The 23,777-nt window shown below is 33.6% G+C and overlaps 1 protein-coding gene across 8 annotated transcripts in view; it reads left to right on the top strand.

The window, feature by feature from the left end:
- Positions 1-23,777, top strand: part of LOC125696589 (sodium channel protein type 1 subunit alpha) — a 170,025-nt gene that overhangs the window by 29,260 nt on the left and 116,988 nt on the right. For 4 of the 8 annotated variants that reach the window (XM_048952409.1, XM_048952408.1, XM_048952407.1 and 1 more), the window contains exons 9-23: positions 357-498; positions 1,274-1,480; positions 1,673-1,954; positions 2,568-2,948; positions 4,522-4,654; positions 5,608-5,846; positions 8,595-8,768; positions 9,307-9,663; positions 11,526-11,978; positions 18,931-19,045; positions 19,529-19,683; positions 20,379-20,552; positions 21,297-21,419; positions 21,709-21,990; positions 23,232-23,285. The exons of the other annotated variants lie outside the window; for them this stretch is intronic. In XM_048952409.1, the coding sequence (XP_048808366.1) occupies positions 357-498; positions 1,274-1,480; positions 1,673-1,954; positions 2,568-2,948; positions 4,522-4,654; positions 5,608-5,846; positions 8,595-8,768; positions 9,307-9,663; positions 11,526-11,978; positions 18,931-19,045; positions 19,529-19,683; positions 20,379-20,552; positions 21,297-21,419; positions 21,709-21,990; positions 23,232-23,285 (3,271 nt within the window). The remainder of the gene's footprint in view (positions 1-356; positions 499-1,273; positions 1,481-1,672; positions 1,955-2,567; positions 2,949-4,521; positions 4,655-5,607; positions 5,847-8,594; positions 8,769-9,306; positions 9,664-11,525; positions 11,979-18,930; positions 19,046-19,528; positions 19,684-20,378; positions 20,553-21,296; positions 21,420-21,708; positions 21,991-23,231; positions 23,286-23,777) is intronic. 8 annotated transcript variants of the gene reach the window in all.

Raw genomic sequence — 23,777 nt, 5'->3', positions numbered from 1 at the left:
AAATGATCACCTAATATCAAAACAGATACAGTTTCAGAAATTTAAAGTATCACTGTGGCAGTTGCAGTGGAACAAGTTTCATTTTGTGAATGAAAGATGAAAGATTTTTCATAAAAATGAAATTTTGAAGAATTTTCAGTTATTTGTTTGCTCATTGCTGGCTTTAAAATAAAAACACTGTTTATTTCTTCAATGGCTTTTAAATTGTAAGCAACACATAGCAGAGGCCCACTTCCCAGATTAGATCTAATGAATCTTAATTAGAACGTCAATGTACAATAATTTTAAAAGAAATTTAATATGTTCTTTTATAAGCATTGTTTGTTGTTTGCTTGTTTTTCCTTTTGTTTTCCTAGTAAATGTCCAGAAGAGTTTATCTGTGTGAAAGCAGGTAAAAACCCCAACTATGGTTATACTAGCTTTGACACATTCAGTTGGGCTTTCTTGTCCCTGTTTCGACTTATGACACAGGACTACTGGGAAAATCTTTATCAGCTGGTGAGTAAATAGTAAAAATTATTTAGTGTCTGACTGTCCCCAAAACAGACATGGAAAGGACCTTTGTTCATGTTATATATCACAGCTATAAACAGCAGCTGAGTAAGTGCAGCTTTTAGAAACAAATTCAGTTGCAGAATTAAGCAGTTACGGGCACTTTGTACAAAATCTGTACATAGTTTCTGAGTTCTGAGTAGGTACACAAGGGTTTTTTGTTCATCGCCTTCGGTTTTTTCAGTGTTATGTTCTCTGACAGCAAAATGCAAATGAATCTTAATTTGTGCACCTTTAATCCTGTTATTGATTACTTAAAAGATGCACTTTGTATAAGCTAATTTTCTTACCACAGTTTTCCATTACATAGCATGTGAAAATTTGTTAGTTGTAATAAGCATTATCTTTAAAATTATTTATTCATTTGTGCCATCTTTAACTCTTTTTTTTATTCCAAGTGGAAGGCATGCTAACATGCTTCAAGTGTACTAAGCATCCAATCTTTGATGTGTGATTTACATTAATTACACCGATCACACTTCTTTCTCAAGACTATTAGGCTTTAAAGTAGGTTTGCCACAAAGCAACATGATCCTTAATTTTTTTCATATATATTAAAGCTTCTTTTGTTTTCATTGCTTTGTAATTCAGATAATTTTATATAATACTACAGACAGAAGGACAACTGAATTTTAGTTTTGCACTTTTCATACTTAGTGTTTCTGAATAGTAGAATTGATGCTTGTCTTCACCAAGAATTATTTTTCTTCTTCTCTTCTAGACGTTACGAGCTGTTGGCAAAACATACATGATATTTTTCGTTCTGGTTATTTTTCTGGGTTCCTTTTATTTGATTAACTTGATTTTGGCTGTGGTTGCCATGGCCTATGAAGAACAAAATCAAGCAACTATGGTTGAAGCAGAACAGAGGGAGGCAGACTTGCAGCAGATGCTTGAACAGCTAAAGAGGCAGCAAGAGGAAGCTGAGGTATTTTTTAAAAGAAAAATACCTGCCTTTTTTCCAAACACAAATCTATCTAGGCTTTTGTCACATATTTACAAGTCATGATACAAACTTCAGAAATAAACACTATGGCATTCTTGAAGGATTTTGTAATTTTAAAGCATCTGGTAGTTCAGATATCCTTTTAATGTTACATTAAAATGTTTATTTTGACAGGCAATAGTGGCAGCTGCAGCAGAGATGACAGAGTTTGGTGGTGAAAGTGGACCTTCAGACAGTTCTTCTGAAGCATCCAAGCTTAGCTCAAAAAGTGCCAAAGAAAGGAGAAATAGACGGAAGAAAAGAAGGCAGAGGGAGCATTCTGGAGAAGAGGATAACATGAAAGATACAAAGCTTTCAAAATCTGAGTCAGATGGCAGTGTGAGAAGGAAAGGTTTCAGATTTTCTTTTGATGGCAATAAACTTGCTTATGGGACCCGGCTCACATCACCCCACCAGGTGCTGTGAATCATTCTGTTTTATTGTTTGGATTTGTGAGATAATTGTAATATTAAGAAAACTTCACTGTAAAATTGCAAAGTAATACAACATAGGAAAAGAATTTTCATTATTTTAAGTACTAACTGCATCTTGCAAGTGTCATTTTATAGTTTGAAATTGGGTGGTTCTCAGCGGGGTGCATGGCAGTATAGCATTTTCATTGTTCATTTGAAATAACAAATCGTTGGTAATTCATAAAAGGAAAGTTTAAATGTAATATATCAATGTAGAAGACTATGGATATGAAGCACTTGATATCTTTTAACATAATACATGGTCTATGTGGATCATTAGAATTCCTAAAATCTTTATTTCTTCTCTAATAGAGAAATAGAAATTGCTGTGGCCTCATGCATATTCACCTTCTGTTCTCCAAAAAAGTGTTTTACGTGTACTGTAAATTTACCTATTCAGATAATTCTCATCTCTCATGCATGCGTCCGAAGTGTACCTATGGTACTGTATTAAGAATAAAGATGGAAAATTCCTGGGGAATATAAATTAATATTATGGATATCCATACTGTATATTATAAATCCTCAGCCAGTGTATTTGTTTGTTTCTTTTACAGTCTTTACTAAGCATTCGTGGCTCCCTGTTTTCCCCCAGACGTAGTAGCAGAACAAGTCTTTTCAGTTTTAGAGATCATGGAAAAGAGATAGGATCTGAAAATGACTTTGCTGATGATGAACACAGCACATTTGACGATAACGGAAGCAGAAGAGGTTCTCTTTTTGTACCACTGAGACACAGTGAACGACGTGGTAGTAATATTAGTCAAGCCAGCAGATCGTCAAGAAAGCTGACAATGTTTCCAGTGAATGGGAAGATGCATAGCACTGTGGATTGCAATGGAGTGGTTTCTTTAGTGGATAGACCTCCATGTCTCCTGTCGCCTACAGGGCAGTTTCTGCCAGAGGTGACAATAGACAAACCAACAACTGATGACAATGTAAGGAAATTTTTTGTACCCCAGATTTTGTGATATTTCCTCATTGCACCAGAGAATGTTGTGTTGAAATGGAATGCTTTGGGGGGGTGATCGAGAGATTCTGAATGCCTTTGTACGTCTTACTGTAATGAAAATGTTCTTAAATTGATTCACTCAAAAGTAAGAAGCGTGAAAATGAAAGAGAACAAAATAACATATTTTTGTATACCTGCATAGCAAGTAAAGAGATGCATGCATCTCTATACTGAATAAAAATAATGTTGCACTGCTGAATCTGTTTCAGAATCCAGAATTAGGGTAGTCAACATTCTAAACTCTGCATATTCTTCATTTGTTATTTAGATTTTTTTTTTCCTTGTAGTTTTGGCTGCCATTTAAAAGTATTTCCTAATTCTCTGCCAGTAATCTGCTTGCCTTTACTTTTTTTTCCTCACCATATATTATGGAAATGTAGCATAGCCTTTTGGATTATGTTCTAATACTCCGAAATACATTTTTCTGAGTCTCAGAGATTATCTGAGTTTCTCACTGCCTAGGATCAGACTCTAATTAAAGAATTTTACGTGCAAATTCATCACTTTCTCCCTCTGGTCAGTCTTCTGTTTTGCCTGAATCTGCTTTTATGAATGGTTTGGTCCCGAAAACAAAGAAGTTTTACCTGGGTCCCAGCATCTGAATGTACGTCAGCGAGATTACTTAAAGTTATAACCTTCTTGAATTCTCTCAGACTTTCATTTTCATACATTTATTTAATGTATGAATAGGTCCATCCATGCTTGCACATCCAAAACTTTCTTTTAATTGAGATGTATGAATGATAGAATTCAGATTTGTAACTTCAGTTTTATACGATAAAATTTATGTATATATATATATATCCATTTAGAGGGTCAGATAGGTCAGTCTTCTGTGATTTCTTATGTTGAAATTTGTAAAATCAATCAGATTATAGCTGTTTAATGTATAGATATATTTAGTTTTTAAGAATAAGATCCAGACTGATCTGTAGAAGTTACTTTTAGAGAATAATTGTTATTGCAGAAATTTCCTTAAATAAATCACTTATTATAAGTATCTTATGATCAAGCTGGTTTGGAATTGAAGTATTGATAAAGAAAGCATGAAACTGGGAGCTCTGATTTTTTTGTGTTTTTTTTTTGTTTGTTTTTGTTTTTGTTTTTTGTTTTGATTTGTTTTGTTTTCTGGTTCCCATGCTGTAACAGGTTGGATTTGTTTCTTTGGCAAAGAAGCTTACTTGTGTTTAGTATGAAGTTAATGGTAATTAATTATAATACAGTAGTGACTTGGAAATCAAATACCAAAACTGCTTTTTAGTACTTTATAAGTTACTTAACAGTATTCAGAAGTATAATATGAAAATACCCACTTAAAAAGCAAATACCAGGTTTATGTTGCAGTGGAAAAAATTCTAATGTAATTGCACAAACAGGAAGTTGCATATATTTATGAATTCAGTGAAACTGAAGAGTCTTTCTGATACCTATTCTTTCAGTATTTCTAAAGGTGAATTTAGTTTATCCTCCTCCTCTACCTAATTCTGTTTGTTTCATAGAGTACTACTACAGAAATGGAAATAAAAAAGAGACGTTCAAGCTCATATCAAATACCGATGGATTTGCTGGAGGATCCCAATCTAAGACAAAGAGCCATGAGTATAGCTGGCATCATCACAAGTACAATGGAAGGTGTGTTATAACTGCAGATAAGTGAATTTTCTTGGCATAGTCATAGGTCTGCATGTATTGTATCACTTGCAAGTATAGCGGGCAAAAAAATAAATAGCCCTTGAAGATAATTGATAGGAGGGAAGTGCATGTACATAGTTAAAGAAGTGAAGGAATCTGATAGGTAGGCTAAGCTAAAAACATAACAGATAAAATGTAAGTGTTCTGTACTAGTTCACACAAGAAGAAACTTCTTTATTTTGAGGGTGACAGAGAACTGGAACAGGCGGAAAAGAGACGTGGTGGAGTCTCCTTCTCTGGAGATACTCAAAACGCACCAGGACAATTTTGTGTGCAACCTACACCACGGAACTTGCTTTGTGGAGGAGGCTGGATGAGATGATCTCCAGAAATCCCTTCCAACTCTTACAGTTCTGTGATTAATATTTAGCAATAGAGTTACTGAAAGAATTATTCTACTAACTATAAGAAGATAATATTGAAATAAAGATTAGGCCTTAGTTAAAAGAGAGATTTTTTTTTGTAGGATTATTTGAAAGTGACATTATTAGTAACAACACTCTTGAAAAAGCTTGATATGTTTTCAAAAACTGAAATTAATATTATTTTTCTTGAAAGTAATTAAGCTGATGTTTGTGATGATTATGATGTTGAAGTTTTACTGAGTAAAGTATCTCTACATATAATGATAAATTTTGAAACCAAGGTTGTTATAAGAAGACAACTTTTTCAACTTTTACTAAAAATTCTTAAATGTTTTTCTTCTATTTTTATAGTACTTTATCAGTCTGCAACTATATCTAAGTTGAAGATTCCTCCGAACATCATTAATGACTCAGGGATATATACATGAAAAAGCAATTAAAACAAAAAATACTTCATTCACAACTTGTTTGCTCTGCTTTCTTTTTCTTTTTTTCTTTTTTTCTTTGTTTTTTTTTTTTTCTCCCTAGAACTCGAAGAATCCAGACAAAAATGTCCACCCTGCTGGTATAAGTTTGCCCACACATACTTAATTTGGAATTGTTGTGAGTTTTGGTTAAAAGTGAAGAGTGTAGTTTCATTTATTGTAATGGACCCAATTGTTGATCTGGCTATCACTATTTGCATAATTTTAAACACACTGTTTATGGCCTTGGAGCATTATCCAATGACGGAGACTTTTAACAATACACTTAAAGTAGGAAATCAGGTAAGTCCATCAAACTACATTATTTGATGCAATCTGAATATATAATTGAATAAAAATGAATTCTATTTAAAGGAGAAAGTATTATTAAAGTATTATCATCTCAAAAAAACCCAGAACAAAACAAAACACATGTTTAAGGTTTTATTGCACTAAATGTAGTTGAAAAATAATACTTGAGGTAATTGCATTAAAAAGTATAGTTTCCATTACTGACATTCCTGCAAATATTTTTCATTGATCAGATTTTGGATGGTAGAAAACAAAAGAAGAAATCTGATTTGATTTTATTCAGCATTACAAGAAACAAAGGTGCTAAATTAGATCCTTTCTACTGTAAGCATCATTAATGACAAAGTTGCTCCAAAAATAATGCCTTCACTCTTTATTATGTTGGCTCACAACATCAGTAGCAGACATTGGTGGTATGGTTATAAAGGTTGAATCTTTCCACCATTATTTCATTACATTTTGTTGCTTGTGACATTTGGCAGCAAAGGGGCAGTCTGACATGGGAGTATGAAACAAAGGTGTGTAACTAACTTCCCCCATGTGAAAAAATTGTGCCCATTGCCATTCATCAGTGTTTTCTGAATGTTTGTCGAGACCTGCCAGTGGATGTGAGGGCAGTGAGACAGAGGATGGTGCATTTCAACAGTGATGACAGTGATGTGAAAGATAAGCCATATTCTGGATGGCCATGCACACACAGGTGAAGAACATCTTGAGCAGCTTGTCTGTAGAAATCTACAGATTATGATCAGGGAGCTGTGTACGGACCTGAATATCAGCTCCAAACTGTTGGAAACATGGTGGCAACATTAGAATACTGCGAAGTTTGTTTCAGCTGGGTCCAACAAATACACAGAAGCAAAAAGTGTATCATGTGTCGGTTTTTCAGGGCCTATTGAACCAATACAAGGTTGAAGGTCACAGTTTCTTGGATTGCATTGTTAACAGTGACAAGATGTGGTGTCACCACTATCAGCCAGTCAAAACAGCAGTCAGCAGTGTGGCTATGTATGGATTCCCCACTCAATAAAAAGTTCAAGATGCACTTTGCCATCAGCATGGAAAGTGATCTCCACTGCCTTTTGGGATGTGAATGGGATGATCCTTCTGGATTTCCTGGAAACTGGAGAAGCCATTAACTCTGACTGCTGCATTGCAGTGCTGACCAAGGTGAACATTCGTACTTCCAGAGAAGAAGACAGCCTTCCTCTTGCAACACAGTAGTGCCAGACCCCATTTTGAAGACAGTGGAGCATGTTGCCAATCTAGTCTGAACTATCCTACCACACACACATCTTATTTTCCAGATTCGGTACGTTTTAGCTTCCATCTTCTTGAGCTGAAGAAAGATGGACTGCATGGGCAACATTTTCCTTGCAACAACACTATCACAGCAGCTCTGTAACAGTGGGCCTGCTGGTGCAGATTTTTGCTAGTGTGGCATGTAGTCTTTTGTTCATTGCTGGAGAAAATTCATAGGTAATGACGATGGCTATGTTGAAAAATACTGTTTTGTATCTGAGAATGTGCTCCATCAAATAGTGTTATTGTGCTCTTTGTATCTCTTGTACTTTTCATGGAAGCAGATAGGAGGCATTACTTTTGGAGGAACTTACGAAAGACCAGAAGTGTTGGATATTACTTTACTATTTTGCACTGGTATTTTTCTTATTATCTTTGTATTTAAGAGCGTTGCTTTGACTGATCCATAACAATTGGAATACAAAGAACTTGTGTTTTATATTGAGTGTATGTAAATACAGATGTTTTTTTTCCCCACAAAACAGGTCTGCAGGTGGCTTCGGTTGTTTTCGTATTTTTATAATGGAAATACTACAGGTCATCTGCTGTACTTCTCACCTATGCTTATTATAAGTGTTAATTCTTATTATTGCAGTGTAGCAAAATCATAATTCTAGTACAGCCTAGTTGAGAATATATTCAGCTTTGTTTGCAAAGTTGTTAATGTCAGCACTTACTTGAATAGTATCCAGGTGTTTTTTAGCAAATATAGATGTTGTTCATTTGTACTTGTATAGTGTCAGCAGTTGTTTTTTTTTTTTTTTTTTGCTTTTTGAACTGTTTTAAAGTTTACTGAATATTCTTGATTTTTTAAAAATATAATTTATCTTTCTAGTAAAACGTGATTGATGTGGCTCTATAGATGCAGGTGGGCACACATTTACAGTAAATACAATGGATTTCCTCTCTTTTCAGAAGCATTGTATGCTTCCTCTGTATCCTGTCAGAAGCAGAGAAGTTTAACTTCAAACGTGAGCCTTGACAAAATTGGCCTTTTTTTTTTGCAGTTAGCAAAGAGGAGGCATCCACATTGTCACTGTGAATTCTGAAGAACTGATTTAATAGCATATCACTCTCCACTTTATGGTCATTTCATATATCTTCTACAATTTAGTTAAAGCAGCTTCCATTCTGGCAAGGTAATCTATCTTGCTGGGAAATATTCCTTTATTTAGACATAGAACAGATGGGGAGCAAACAGGAGGTACATTAGAGATGGTTTATTCTTCACAAGATACTAAATGCATCTCAAGCTTAACTGAAAGTTAATCAAATTGCACTGCAGCTCATTTTGATTTTGACACTTTTCTTCTCTGCAATAATTTTCCTTACTGATGTTCTGCTGTAAGAAAGTTGTCATGTTTAAGTTGTTCTTTGTCGTCTGGTTCAGCTAATTTGTAATCATTTATAAATTAGTAATACATATTCTTCTTTTAGGTTTTTACTGGAATTTTTGCAGCAGAAATGGTTCTCAAGATAATTGCCATGGATCCTTTTTATTATTTCCAAGTTGGCTGGAATATTTTTGATAGCTTTATAGTTACCCTCAGTTTGGTGGAGCTTTTTCTGGCAAATGTGGATGGATTATCTGTTCTACGATCGTTCAGATTGGTAAATAAATTAATGATTAAATGATATTTGCTAATGCATTATGTGTAGTAAATTTTAATTTTACGTATGCAAATAGAATTGTAATTTATACACTAATATATTGCTAATAATTACATAGTACTGGTTTTTTTCTGAAGTGTCACAGGCTATCTCAGCAAACAGGTTTTACGAAATGATTTACCATTGAATAGCATATGCTATTTTATGGTTCAGAAGCAGCAGTGTTTTTCAAGGAAAAGAGGCGTAATATTACTGTAATTATATTAATGTGGTTGGGCAACACTACAGTGTGCATATAATTTACTGTATATTGAGAGAGGATGTAAATAAATAAACATTTGTAGTCTTGTTTGATGCCATATCTGAAAGTTACCAAAAAAGTAACTTTTCTTTTAAAATGTAGGATTTATAAATTTCATAAATTAATCTTTAAAGGATATCTTTATGCCCTTTAGAAAAATGAATGCTTTCTTATAATATATTTCTGTAGTATTTTTGTAACTGCTTCAAATAATGTCTCTGTATTTTCATTTTTCAGCTTCGAGTTTTCAAGTTGGCAAAATCTTGGCCAACTCTAAATATGCTGATTAAGATTATTGGCAACTCAGTGGGGGCTTTGGGTAATTTGACCCTGGTATTGGCCATCGTTGTGTTCATTTTTGCTGTGGTTGGGATGCAGCTGTTTGGGAAATACTACAAGGAATGTGTCTGCAAGATCTCTAGCGACTGCGAACTTCCACGCTGGCACATGCATGACTTTTTCCACTCTTTCTTGATTGTATTCCGAGTGCTGTGTGGAGAATGGATAGAAACGATGTGGGACTGCATGGAGGTTGCAGGGCAGCCTATGTGCCTTACTGTCTTCATGATGGTCATGGTGATTGGAAACCTAGTGGTATGTAGCCAAAATAAATCAAGAATTCATGTAGAGAAAGAATAATAATGAAACAAGTAATGAAGCAGTTTTGTAGCATTAAATGTATTACTTAAATGTTTTTTTATGATTTTGAGTACTGAGAATATGGATTCTGCATGTTATATATTTCTGATCATAAGTAAAATCCTCAAAATGGAGGCTGGATCTCAGGGTAAAATTCAGGGGATATGAGTGAGGAGGAGAAGCATCATGTGTTCAGGGCTTTGTGGACTAATCTGGTTACTTAGAGTAGCATAGGCACGACAAATATTCACCTTGGATAGGAGTTTGCCATTGGCACAAGCAGACTTAAGAGGGCATTTTCTTCCTAGTCAGTGATGGCACCACTTGAAATTACACATAGCCAGTTGTTTTCTTTTTTTTCTTTCCTGTCCAAAAGACTGCTTTAAAGTTCTTTTACTCTGAAGTTCAATCCATTTTGAACCCTACTTACTTCTGACTTTTTACACTGGGGGGGGAAAGAAAATTTGAGTAGGAAAGCAGTAGTATTGCTTAAAAAAACAGATTCAAATACTTCACATTTACTTTCACTCCTATTCATTTTTTTGCTTCCCAATTCTTAAGTGCTTTTTACAAACACTTTAAAATACCTTCTTTCTCTCTGAAAGAGGAAAGCATCAGACCAGTTTGTACATTGCCATGTATGAATTTGTCTTTTAAAACATGATTTATATTTATTAACTCACTAGTGTTTGAAACCTCGATCTCTCAGCCTTTTATTCTGCTTTTCTCACTGCCCACTGAGTCTTCCTGTGAAATTCTACATCTTTTCTTTAGGTAATTGACAGCAGCAAAAGAAGTTTCAAATTAGCCATCCTGATTTCATTCTTTAGCAGTGAAATTCTAATAGGAATAAGCTAAATAGTTTCAAACCAGTCATGTTACTCGTGGAACAGCCATTTGCTCCAGGATTATCTGCAAATCTGTTCTCTTATAATGAAGAAAATGGGGGCATGAGTTGTCAAGCAACATATCCTTGTCAAATAGTTTTCTATACTATAGTTTCTTCTATGCTAGAAGAGAGATCTTTGTGTAATGAAGTATCCATCTCTATAATTTTTTCACAGCATTCACTGTATTTTGATTTTATACCATAGCTCTAGCAGAATTTCTTATGTGAATAGACAATCTCTACTGTTTCTTCAGAGATCTGTTATGCAGTTGTCTTCCTGTATTCCCAACAATATGGTTTTACTCTGTCTTCAGAGCTGCCTAGAAGATCTTGGTCTGAAGACCTTAAGAGCTGCTACTGTACAGGTTAATTGGATACTGCTCTATCTAATACCTTTAGAGTCTTAGTGAACCCTGGACTTACATAACTGAAATTTATTCTGTCTTGCAGTTGGAAGATGATGAGACCTAAGAATTGAGGGAAGGGCTGCTTTGTCTTAAGTCACATATAGCAAAATATGTGTGGGTTTGTACCAGCCTTTAAAAAAACAATTTCTGCATAGATCAACTATGCTTTGATGCAGAGTGCTTCTCTATGCTAGAGAAGTAAATGTTTTGGATCAGTTCAGTCAGTGTTGAATACATTCATTTCTGACCTTAATACCCTTTCACAAACATGAGCAGAAGGAGAGCTTAGAAATTTTTGTAGCTTGTATTTCTGTATCTCTATTGTCAAAATGAAACTGCTTTGTGTGTAGAGCAGGTGTTGTGCTTACATTTCATTTACATTTTATTTACTGTTTAATTTCCAGAATCACACAGTGGAGAAAGTGAAATCTAAGTTGTTTATAGTAGGTGATAGAAGAAACATGTGAATTAAATTTAAAAAAAAAAAAACAAACAAACAGGTGTATTTTCTTTGTTTTCAGGTATTGAATCTTTTTCTGGCCTTGCTGCTGAGTTCATTTAGTTCAGACAGCCTTTCTCCTACCGAGGATGATAATGAAATGAATAATTTACAGATAGCTGTTGCAAGAATTCAGAAGGGAATAGATTTTGTGAAGGAAAAAGTAGGTGAATATATTCAAAAATCTTGCTGGAAGAAACAAGTGGCTGCAAATGAAAGAACAGCAACAGATCAGTTGAATGATGAAAGACACCATTGCATTTCCAACTGTACCGTTGCTGAAATAAAGATAGATACAACTTACCACAAAAATGAGAATGGAACAGCTGGTGTTGTAGGGAACAGTGACTATCCATTGTTCATAAACAACCCAAGCCTTACTGTTACAGTACCGATAGCTGTTGGAGAATCTGACTTTGAACATATAAATACAGAAGAGTTTAGTAGCGACTCAGATTTGGAGGAAAGCAAGGAGGTAAGATTTAAATGACTTCCAGTTTATATGAATGACTTTTGTGATCTTCTGTCACTTGTTTTTTTTCTTATGGTAGTACTTCCTTGTTGCAAATAGAAAATTATTACAATTTCAGATTGCCGGACTGGACTGAGAATGAATTGTGAATTGAGAAACATGGAGCTAAAGGCAAAATTATTTGAAGACATATGAAACCATTATAAAAGAGTTTTGAAAAGTAGTCTTTTCCAAATATCAAATAATATTATTTTGTATAGGAATAAATTATATAATAAGAATAAACAGACAAAAGACATTGGTTTAGTATATGAGCATAATGTTTCCATGAAGTAAGGATGCAAGTAAACTGCTGTTAAAAAACAGTAAATAGACATCTTTAAAAAAAAAAAAAAAAAAAAAAAGTAATGCTATTTGCATCTGATTTCTAAAGCGCACTGAATTCAGCTTTGTGTAGGATAAGCTAAGAAGGTACTAACTAAAGCTAATTGTAGAAGGAACAGTTTTCCAGTTCTAAATTTACATTATAGGATAAAGCCGGGAGAACAGTGGTAGTATTATAAGGTGAAAATGATGTATTAAAAGGACAAGGAAAAAATACAACTACTAATGAAAATATTTAATTTTTGTTGGTGGGAATTTTGCAGCAGCCACTTCAAAGACATCTGCTTTACCTTAAATTGGGGCAGCTTTAGGGCTGTCAGTGCTGATGCAAACATCCCTACTCCAGTCTAGATTGGTGTGTCCAGATTGTTTTGGTGTTTGGGGTATTTTTGTTTTTTTCTTGGTTTGTGTTTGTTTTAAATTGGCTTTGAATTTGCCCTTACTCTTTTCAAATTATTTTAGAAATGAGTTTGTTGCAGCAAAGTCTAATTAAATTTAATTTGAAAGGTGTAATAAAGTGACTCTTAAGGTGTTTCTTTTATTGTAGAGTATGGTGAGTAACTTTATTGCATTTGTCAGGAAAACAGATATTGAAATAGTGAATGCCTGATTTTGTCTATCTTCTTTTTGGAGATTCTGTTACTCAATGCACTATGTTGACCTCTCAGCTGAGAAGACCTTAAGTTAACAAGAGACCTCTTAAAAACAAACATATATTCCTAACTTGTTTTATGGTATTAATTTTGAATTGTAGGGAAGCTGTGACGTGTCAAACAGCTGCTACATCTTTCACTTACTATTAATCAAAAGGAAGGATGCTGGCTTTTGTATGTTTAAAACTATACTGGTTTTGGGGAAGGAATGTCTGAATTCAGGAATTCTGCTCTGATAACTGTTAAATCTACATCTTGTATGTAAATTATGCAGAAGCTGAAGGCACCTGGATCTTTACTGTTCTGTATTTAAGAACTGATTAACAAATCCTATTGCAATCCGTAATGTACCATAAATCCTTAGTCTACTGATGATATTATTTACCTAGAAGTTTTCGTGTTTGACCCAATAGAATTGAATTCTGTTTTGTTTTCTTTTGTCACACGGCTTCTTTCTGAAAGTGTATCATAGATATACATTTAGCATGTAGTAAAGATTAGGAATAACTTTTCTCTACATTTCAGGCCAAAGTTAAACCTAAGAGCCACATCTATTCTACTAATTTTATCTTTTACAGTGTGTCCTTGGATATTCCTGAAGCTCTAAGCAACAGTAATAAACGTTATGTTTTGAAAGTGTGTAATATGTCTGGAAAACATATTTAAATGAGTATCAATCCATACTTCTACTGTTTCCAGAACTCAAACAATCCAAAGGGGGTACCATGTTTTAACTTCATTGCGTACCATTCTTCTCACAGGAGTAAAATCAAGCTGGATCAGTCAAGAATGCAGCTCTGGTGCTTTTTAACCAGGCAGAGCAACGTGTCAGCACGTTTACACAGGTTATCTAAAAGAATCATACATATATACGATCACTTTTGAGATTGACTGGCCTGCATGCTACTCAGTTGCAATATATTTTTCCCCATCCATTGCAATGTAGTGGAAACATGCACAGCCACTGAGTCCCATGACTCGCATCGCAGCATGGTTGGGGGGAGCCCCAACATGTTCCTCTGTCCTTGTTACATCTTTGGTATTTTCTGTACTACTTCTGTTGCATAAGCTGCATGCTTTGTAGGCTTTAATTATTGTAAACTGAATTGTTGTCAAGACTATTCAGGGTCTAAAATGATTAGCAGCCTGTGGCTTTAAGAAAATGGAAAGGTAATCTTCATTTGTTCTGTTCATCTGTTGAACCATGTTTTTAATTGTCATGTAATTACAAACATTTTGTGATTGTGTTCATTTGCCCAACGCCTAATGATCTTCTTTAATCTTATAGTTACGTGTATGCTAAAATGTTTATAACTTTCAATATAAATTGTCTCCTATTTATTCAAAATGGTGGTGGTTTTTTTGTTTTTTGTTGTTGTTGTTGTTGTTTTTCTCATTTATACTTCAGTTTTTCATTTAGGGGAAGCTAAAATAACAGAATGAAAGATATACTCCTGGGAACAGTAAAACAAGTTTCTTCTTATTATTACTATTTTGCATACTCCTTTTGAATGTGGTTGTAATGATGTAGTTATATTCTGCTCATGCAGTTTATGTGTGCCTAACACTGGAAGTTAATAACTCATATCACTGTAGCTATTCATCAGGAATAATTGTTTCATTGTGAATTTAGTTCAGTTATACTTATAAAGACAGATATTAAAAATAATTTTAGTCAAATTTTTCGTGTAGGATTTAGGTGTCTAAATCAATCTGGGCTTTCTTGAAAAATTGAAAATGAGAAAGATGAGCAAGAAAAAAATACAAAAATTATGAAAGTAAAGAATAAGGCTACAATTAAGACAACTGTTTTTAAAAACAAGGTAGCAAATAGTACCCTCACAGAACTCTTAACTCAGGAACTCGAAAACTATGAAACAAACATTAGTTGTATCAGTTACATATTTCCTGTCCCTGATTATCTCTTCTGAATAAGTGGGAATTTGCACTTAACATTTAGGGATCATTTTCCATGTAGCTTTTTTTGTTGTTGTTAATGTGATTTTGTTGTAGTATCCCATGTTCTCTCTCGTGTATTCTTTTGTGCTGTATTATATATTAGAAGTATTTCAGGTCTCACTTTTGTGCCTTGGGCTTGCAAGCTGTTCAGTGAGGTGGAATGGGAAAATATCTTCCCAACAACTGAAAATAGCTGAAAATAGAATGGATTAAGCAATGAAATACAGAATTTGTGGAGTGAAGGTGGTGTAACGGGTTTGCTTAGAGTTTCGGTTGCATTTCTATATAGTAATATTTATTACACACAGAAACACAGAATGGCCTGAGTTGGAAGAGACCTCAAGGATCATGAATCTCTAACCCCCCTGCCACATGCAGGGCCACCAACTTCCGCATTAGACCAGGCTGCCCAGGGCCCCATCCAATCCTCTTGAGTGGGTTGTTACCAACAACTGTTTTTTACTTTTAACTAGTAGAGATTTGTGAACTGTTTACTCATTCTTTTCTCTTTCTTCTTTTAAGCAACACTAGTAATTTATTTTCTCATTTCTCTCTTTTAGGTTTTTATTTTTTCACTTATATGTTACAGGGTTTTTTTTCCTTTTATTTCTGTCATTAACAGCTGTGTTAATGGTACATTTGCTCTTTGCTTTAACATTAGAGAACTATATTGGATTTTCCCTTAATATTTGAATATTAAAAATTGAATTATTTATAAGTTGATGTGCAATAGGTTGCACCATGTGAATGGTCAGTGAGCTAATTATTATTTGGTCTCGTTGTGGAAGTTTTTTTGTAAATTCATCATCTGCAATTTTCCATGCTTTCATTTGTTATATTTGAGATGATGCTCACTACAAATTTATGCTTTACTAATTACCTAAAGCAATCAAAAGTGGCTTCAGCGCGATAATTGAATGTAAATATTATTGTATTTGTGCCATTATACCTTCAGTTCCCTAAAAGAAAGAAAGAAATCCTGAGCTCCAGATTTTGACCTTATACCACTACAGTAGGTTTGGAAGTAAATGTAATCAAAATCTGAGTAACTTTTCACTGCCAACAGTAACACTTCCATCTTAAAAAGAAAAAAAAAAAAAAAGAGTATTAATGAGGGTAATATTATATTAATGACCAAAAATGATTTAGCTTCTGATCTGCAAGCCTAATCACCTAACCAACTTTTGAGTACATTGATAATCCATTCAGTCCAGTTGTTAGTGTATGACCAGTGAGACCCTCTTAATTGAGTTTGGTATACTCTGAACAGCAGCTAAATGTTCTCAAAGGTGAAGTATGAACCATCTCTCCTAAAACTCCTCCCACTGGAGTAGTTCATAAAATCTGTTGAATCTCTGCAAACTTCGTGCATAGCAAATAATTTAGTCAAAACAAGAAAGTTTTCTGTACATATTACTTTTTTTTTTAACTGCCAGTTTTGGTGGTGGTGATGTTGTTTGATATGAGTGGAAAATGTTTGTATGTCACATAAAGAAGACAGCTGGAGCTTGATTAAACCTGTTACTCTTCAAGGCCAGGATTATAATTTATATCTTAGAAGGAGTGAACCAGGCCAGCTATCTTTTATATTAGAATAGTTCATAGAGCTTTCAGTTTTCACCTAGAGTCAAAAATATTTTTAAGCTAAAAAATTAAAATACTCTGTAATTTCTGATTATTCTATTATGTAATAAATGAGATACCTAACTTCCTGTTCTAACCACGTTGAACCAGAGGAGATTTAGATTAGACACAAGGAAAACTTTTTCTCTTAAGGGATGATCAGGCGCTGGAATGGCCTGCTCAGGGAGTGGTGGAGTCGCCCTCCCTGGTGGTATTCGAGAGGCATCTAGATGAGGTGCTACGAGATGGTAGCTATTATGGTTTAGTAGCTTAGTGGGTAGTAATAGTGATAGGAGGACGGTTGAACTAGATAATCTTGTAGGTCCTCTCCAACTTTGTGATTCTGATTCTTTTCAGTTTCTTTTATTTTTACAGTTGTTCTTCCATTGCTGTTTGTAACACTTAAAAATCTGTATTCTTTCACTTGAATTCATATCATCTGTTTAGAAGGATATATTAATTAGCTCACAGTTCAGATGTCCCAGAGCACTGAGTGTTTTTTGTAATTTCTACTAGCAATATGACACAAAACTTCCTTACTGTTAAAAATAAGAAGATGTGATTATTTTTGTGTTTTATAATTCAGTTCATAAATTCAGTTTTCCCACCACTGCTGCAGCATTTTTTAAAATATTAGCTATGTCATGGAATGATGAAAGCAGAATATTAATAAAATAATGCATTTATAATGCTCTTCTCAGATTCAGTAGGATTAGCGACTGGGAAAAGATTTGCTGTGAATATTTGTATTTTAAAATTAATGCTTCTAAAAATGAATAGAGATGTTTACATTAAACGTGAGTAAGTTTGGAGTTCTATTTCAGACAATTTTTAAAATAGCTGCAAAATAGGAAATATAAAATTATTTTCAATAAAAATTAATGCAGAACACTGAATTAGTTTCTCTTATTAAGTAGTCTCTACCTTCTTTCACAAACATGTATGTATATTAAAAGTAGACTTTCATTAAAAGTTTTGTTTTCACTCATTTTAAAAATGAGGTGTAAGTAGTTTAACTTATCTGCTGTTATATTTTAAATACCTATTAATTGTGTAAGTCTAGCAAATTCATGAAAATGATGTAAATTGTACAAAATTCAGGCTGTTTTACAAAGTGTGCTTACATCATTCCCTACAGACATTTACTTGTGTTTCAGTGAATCTGTGTCTGACATTATGTACTTTTCATAATGAGATCATAAAATGTCAGAGAATGCCATGACAAAAACTACTTAGACTTAGTTTGGTACTCATACCTAGATCAAATGTACAGGACACCATGTTCTTCATTTAAAATCTCCAGATTATGGACTGAGTGCAAGGTACATGGATATTACATGATAAAAAATAAAATTGAGCTTATGTTTTTATTAGCATTTGTTTTAGTACTATTGCAATTATTTAAAATATATATATATATACCTTTTCTTTCAAGGTGTTAACTGTACAGGTATATGTACCAGAGTAACAGGTAGTTTCATAATGCACGATGTAATACATATGTGCATTGACAAAAAAAAAAAAAAAAGATTGCATAAATGCATATTAATGCCAGTTGAAATGTATTGGTCATACTTTTTCCTATTCAAAACTTTTGATTACATTTGAAAAACAAAACAAAAGTGTTCATGTTGTAGCGATAACTATATGTCAACATAGGGCATGCATAATTCGTTTTACAAATGTATTAGGGAAGTGTTCAAATTCATGTTCAAATTTGAAACAGGATTTTATAATTATCCTGGATTTTAGCATTTTCCAATCTACCAATGATCATTATATTGAAACAAAAAGAACGTAAATGTATTAATATTTATTAATCAACGGTAACCAAATTTTATTGTAAATTTGTCACTTGCTAGAAGTAGTTAGCTTGTACTATCAAGAACTTTGCTGTCAAGGTTGAGGAGACTGCCATGATGAAAGCAATTACAAACATATATTATCTAAAGCATACAGTATAATTCATATTGATTTAAAATGTAGAGACATAGATAGAATATAGAAAGAAAATAGTGGACCAAAAAAAAAAAAAAAAAAAGAAAGTATTTAAAAATCTACTTGTTTGTAGTTGCTTTTGAGGAATTCTAACATTGTATTATAATTCCAGAATTTCTGGAATTCAGTAAAATACTGCATAATGCTACTATCTGGTGGTAGAAAGGAGATGATTTATGCACATTTCAACAGCATTGACTGCTATATGTGGATGTTTGTGTGACAAGTGTTGTTCTTATTGTTACTGATACAGTGTGTTGCATGCTTAATATTAATTTCAGTTCTAAAAATATAAATAATATGAAAGTATAACTGCTACTATGGACTTCTATTTTCAGAAGATAAATCTTTCCAGCTCATCTGAAGGAAGTACAGTTAATTTGGCTCTCTTTGAAGAAAAAGCTGAGACTGAACCAGAAAAAGCAGCAGAGCTACAGACATGTTTTACAGAAGGTATGAAAATGAAATTTGAAGTTAGCAATTGTTGGAAACAAGCATTTGCAGTTCAAGGAAGCTTTTTTGCCAGTGCAGCTCCAGGTCCTGATTTAAATCTTAGAATGTGATTAATTTTGCCTTTCATAGGGGCAAAAAAAGGGGAGATGCAGGAAAGAAGGGGACAGACTTTTAGCAGTATCTGTGCTGACTGAGCAAGAAGAACTCATTTCAAACTTAGGAGATTTAGATTCAGTGTAAGGAAAAAGTATTTTACAATGAGGGTGGTGAGACATTGGAACAGGTTGCACAAAGAGGTGATAGATGCTCCGTCGCTGAAGACATTCAAGGCAAAGCTGGACCAGGCTCTGAGTAACTTGATCTAAATGTAGATGACCCTGTTCATTGCAGGGGAGTTGGAGAAGATGACCTTTAAAGGTCCCTTCTAACTCCAAGGATTCTATGATTCAAAAACCTTATAATGGCTTGTGATTGTATTGTTAGGTTGTATACAGAAGTTTAAATGCTGTAGATGCAATATGGAAAGCAGAAGAGGAATAATCTGGTGGAACCTTAGAAAAACTTGCTACAGGATAGTAGAACACAACTGGTTTGAAACATTCATTGTCTTCATGATTCTTCTCAGCAGTGGTACTCTGGTAAGTAGAACATACACCCATAGAAACAGTGTATAGATAAAAAATATGTTTTAAACATATGTTAAAACATACTTATGTTCACTAAGGAAAAACTGAGAGTTGATTAAAAGGAGACCTTCCCATAATATTTCCCAGTGCATATAAAATCATTAAAATTCTGTTGTCAAATAACCTTCTGCAAGTGAGTTATGATGAATACAAGACGATACATGTGTGAAAGGGTGCTTATCAAGAGGATTATACTTAAAATCTTGTTGAGGAAATTAGAACAATAACTGGAACAGATATTCAGCTGTAAATTAAAATTGTTTTCAAAAGCAGTACAAATGCTGATTTGTTCACATTCTCTTATTTTTCTCTTCTGTTGGTCGTATTTATTATCATCAGGAGTCTGCCTTCTCTTTGAGTCAAAGTGGGCTTATCAGAGTGACAGGTTGTAATTCCGTGTTGACTATTAATAAAATTTTTTAAAAGCTTGTTTGGCAACTTTACTCATTATATTGTAATCCCATTATTAGGAGACAATAAAGTCTAAAACTTGTACATGTTGTCTCTGCTTATGCTGGCTTTTCAAGGTTTAAAAAAAAATAGTTAAAAAAGCAATTTTTCTTTGCCTTTTTTTCATCAGTTCTTATGGCTTCTTAGTTTCCAAAGTCCTATAAATATCTGACTTACATGCAACCCATTTTTTACAGGCTTTTGAAGATATATATATTGAACAGCGCAAGACTATCAAGGTCATACTGGACTATGCTGATAAAATCTTCACTTATATCTTTATTCTGGAAATGGTGCTAAAATGGGTGGCTTATGGTTTTCAAACTTACTTCACTAATGCCTGGTGCTGGCTGGACTTCCTGATTGTTGATGTAGGTACTATAGTCTCTACGTAACCTATTTCTGGTGTATAGTCTAGTCATTTCATGCAACTCCAATTTGATATGTAAATATGCAGTGAAGAATACAAATTGAGTTAAAAATAAGAGAATGATATATTGATAAACAAGTTTCTGTTGTAATTATGTAATGAGTAGCTAAATACTAATTCATTTATATGTTATTGTTAACTCCATCTCTTTAGTCTCTGTCTTGCTGTTTTGGGTCTCAGTCAGTGATTGAGGTGTATTATTTGAAAGGATTTCAGTCTTTTGTATTCAGTAACAGAGCAAGGAGGAAGCAAACACAGAAGGGAGATGGAGGGAACATGTAGGTTGTAGTAGGACAGCTGATTCTGGGCTTAATGACTTACTGGTGAAGCACTGTGAAGATTGGGATGTCATGAAGAGAGTAAAAGAATGGGAGAGCAAGGAGGTAACAATTAAAGAAAAGGTTTGAGGAAAACAGAGTGGTGGCCAAATGCATCACTTCAAAAAGTTGTGAATCAACATTCCTCATTTTGACTAGTACAGTACTTACTACTGTTTACTAGGTTGCAAGGCTAATTTGTAGAGATTAACATTTATTTTTGTTTAAATTATTCTGAATTTTGCAGACAACTTTATATTCCCTTTTTTTTTGCCTCCAATATCCAGATTGAATTAATCTTCCTTCTAGGTATTACATTTTTATTGTGAGGATACTTTAAAAAGAAAAGATTGTTCTTTTTCTTCTAGGTCTCCTTAGTTAGCTTAGTAGCTAATGCTCTCGGTTTCTCAGAACTTGGTGCAATTAAATCTCTCCGAACATTAAGGGCTTTGAGACCTCTAAGAGCTTTGTCACGCTTCGAAGGAATGAGGGTAAGAAAAAAGGAGACCATGTAATAATGTGCAAAACAATTTCATAAAAATGTGCCTAATAAACTATTAAATCACTGAGAAGCACGGAACTGCATGTGCAGTAGCAAGGCAAACAGTAGTGGATGACTCTATTATGTTTTTCTTTTTTTAATATGCATTATTTCAATATATTCTGATGTTTTACTCTACATCTTTTATTTCAGAAAAAAAGCACAACTTGATCACTGCTATTTAGGTATAAATGTAAGCATATAGTTTCTAAAAGTTTTTTTCTGTGTTTGTTCATTAGGTGGTTGTGAATGCTCTTACTGGAGCAATCCCATCCATAATGAATGTGCTTCTGGTTTGTCTTACATTCTGGCTAATTTTCAGCATCATGGGAGTAAATCTGTTTGCTGGCAAGTTCTTTTACTGTGTTAACACCACAACTGGACTTCAGTTCAAACCAGATGAAGTTGATAACAAAACTATGTGTGAAAATCGTAGGAGCACTGCATCAGATGTTCAATGGAAAAATGTGAAAGTAAACTTCGATAATGTTGGAGCTGGTTATCTTTCTCTGCTTCAAGTAGTAAGTGTATAAATTTTGATGAATTTTTCCAGCTTAAAGTTGTGTAGCAGTAGCATTTCGTTCCATAATTTTCAGTGTTCAGTGTTTTACAATATATACATAAAGTATTTTTATTCTATGAAGCTATTTACAATTGATTATGGTAGCAATCTCATAGATTCTACAGATGTTTTGGAAGAAGACAAATATCTAATATCTTCCAAGTAAATGTAAGATTTCTTTACATCCAGCTACTCATTTTCCAATTCTATAGAAATAAAAAATGTAAAAATATAATCTCTCCCTCCCTACCCCTCTTCTCAAAAAAACAAAAACAAACAAACAAACAAAAAAAAACAGCACTGGGATTTTTTTAAATTATTTGTTTGATCCATTAAGGTGTTAAGGCATGTTGATGCAGATTTTTAGCATCGTACTCAGATACACTGCAGAGCTTATTCAAATAATAATAGTGGGTCTCTCCACGTCACTTACACATTTCACTATTGATATGGAAATAAAGAGATAAAAGAAAAAGATTTTAAATTCATTTTTTCGTTTCTGTTCTTTCTCTTATTCCTGATAGCTGCATTCCACCTGCAACACATATAAATTGGAGGCAGTAGGACAGAAACTTGCATTCTTAATCAGGTTCAGTTGACAAACTGCTTCTGGGAAAACATTTCTGTTGATAAGCACTTGGCCATTATTCTGTCTTTTAAACTCTCCAGCTGGTTGTGGGTAGTTAGTGTTATGCGAGTAAGCTGGCAGCTGGTTGCTCAAGGGAGAAGCAGTAGTTATTTCTAAACGTCACTAAGCAATTGCATAATTTAAAAAGATTTCTTGGGACTACTTACATTCTGGACTTTCTTTTAGAATTACTTACATATTAGGCCTGAAAATGCCAACCAGTGGTGGCATTCTCCAGTTTCTGTTGTCAGAAATTTCTAAGAGCTGAGAACTTTGTTGTACACTGCAGTCTTTCTTGAATGTTCAGATATTTATTTCAACTCACTCCACATAGAATTTACGTGAATTTTCATGAAGATTATAATCTGTTCAGCACTTACTTATTAAGAAGGAACATTCCACACTTACTTAATTTTTTGAATAGTTCATTTCTTACCACCATCTCTTAACATTTACTGCTACTTCTTTGTACAAGTACATTGCAAAAAGGTTTTGTAGTTCAGAATGTTTGAAATACTTGATGTTTCTTCTTATTTGAAGCTTTGATGGAAACTAACAAACTTTGTTTTTAGGCAACATTTAAAGGATGGATGGAAATCATGTATGCTGCTGTTGACTCTAGGGATGTAAGTGCAATGTAAAATTTACCAATTTTAAGCAAATCAGATTATTTCTTGAATGCTAATTGAAATAAAGTAACATTAAAAAAACATAAAATTTTGACTTTTTTCTTTATAGGTCTAAAGTTAAACCTATTAAATATATTATTAGTTATTATTAGTAGTTAATTTCTACAGAAATTAAATGCGTGTACTTTTAGTAGGTAGAATATACATAGAAGTACTAATGTATATATGTAAATTGAGTAATGTAACTAGTGAAATTTAGTTTTGTATGGATGTTTATAACTGAGATTTTTCCTGTTCCCAAAAATAAAAAAAGTTACGTGCAGTAGCTAATACAAAGTCACATTCTGTGATCTGAAATAATAAAATGGCAGAACTTTGCCTGTTTTAATGCAGATATTTGTTTGCATCTTTTGTCTCTCTAGCTCCTTTTTGTATAAAATCTATAGCAAGTGATTTACTTTTGAGATTTTCATACTTCTTTCAAATTTA

This window comes from Lagopus muta, chromosome 8 (genome assembly GCF_023343835.1).
Source record: "Lagopus muta isolate bLagMut1 chromosome 8, bLagMut1 primary, whole genome shotgun sequence".
NCBI lineage: Eukaryota > Metazoa > Chordata > Aves > Galliformes > Phasianidae > Lagopus > Lagopus muta.
Note: the sequence above shows the minus strand (reverse complement) of the source record. Positions and strands in the feature narration are given on the sequence as shown.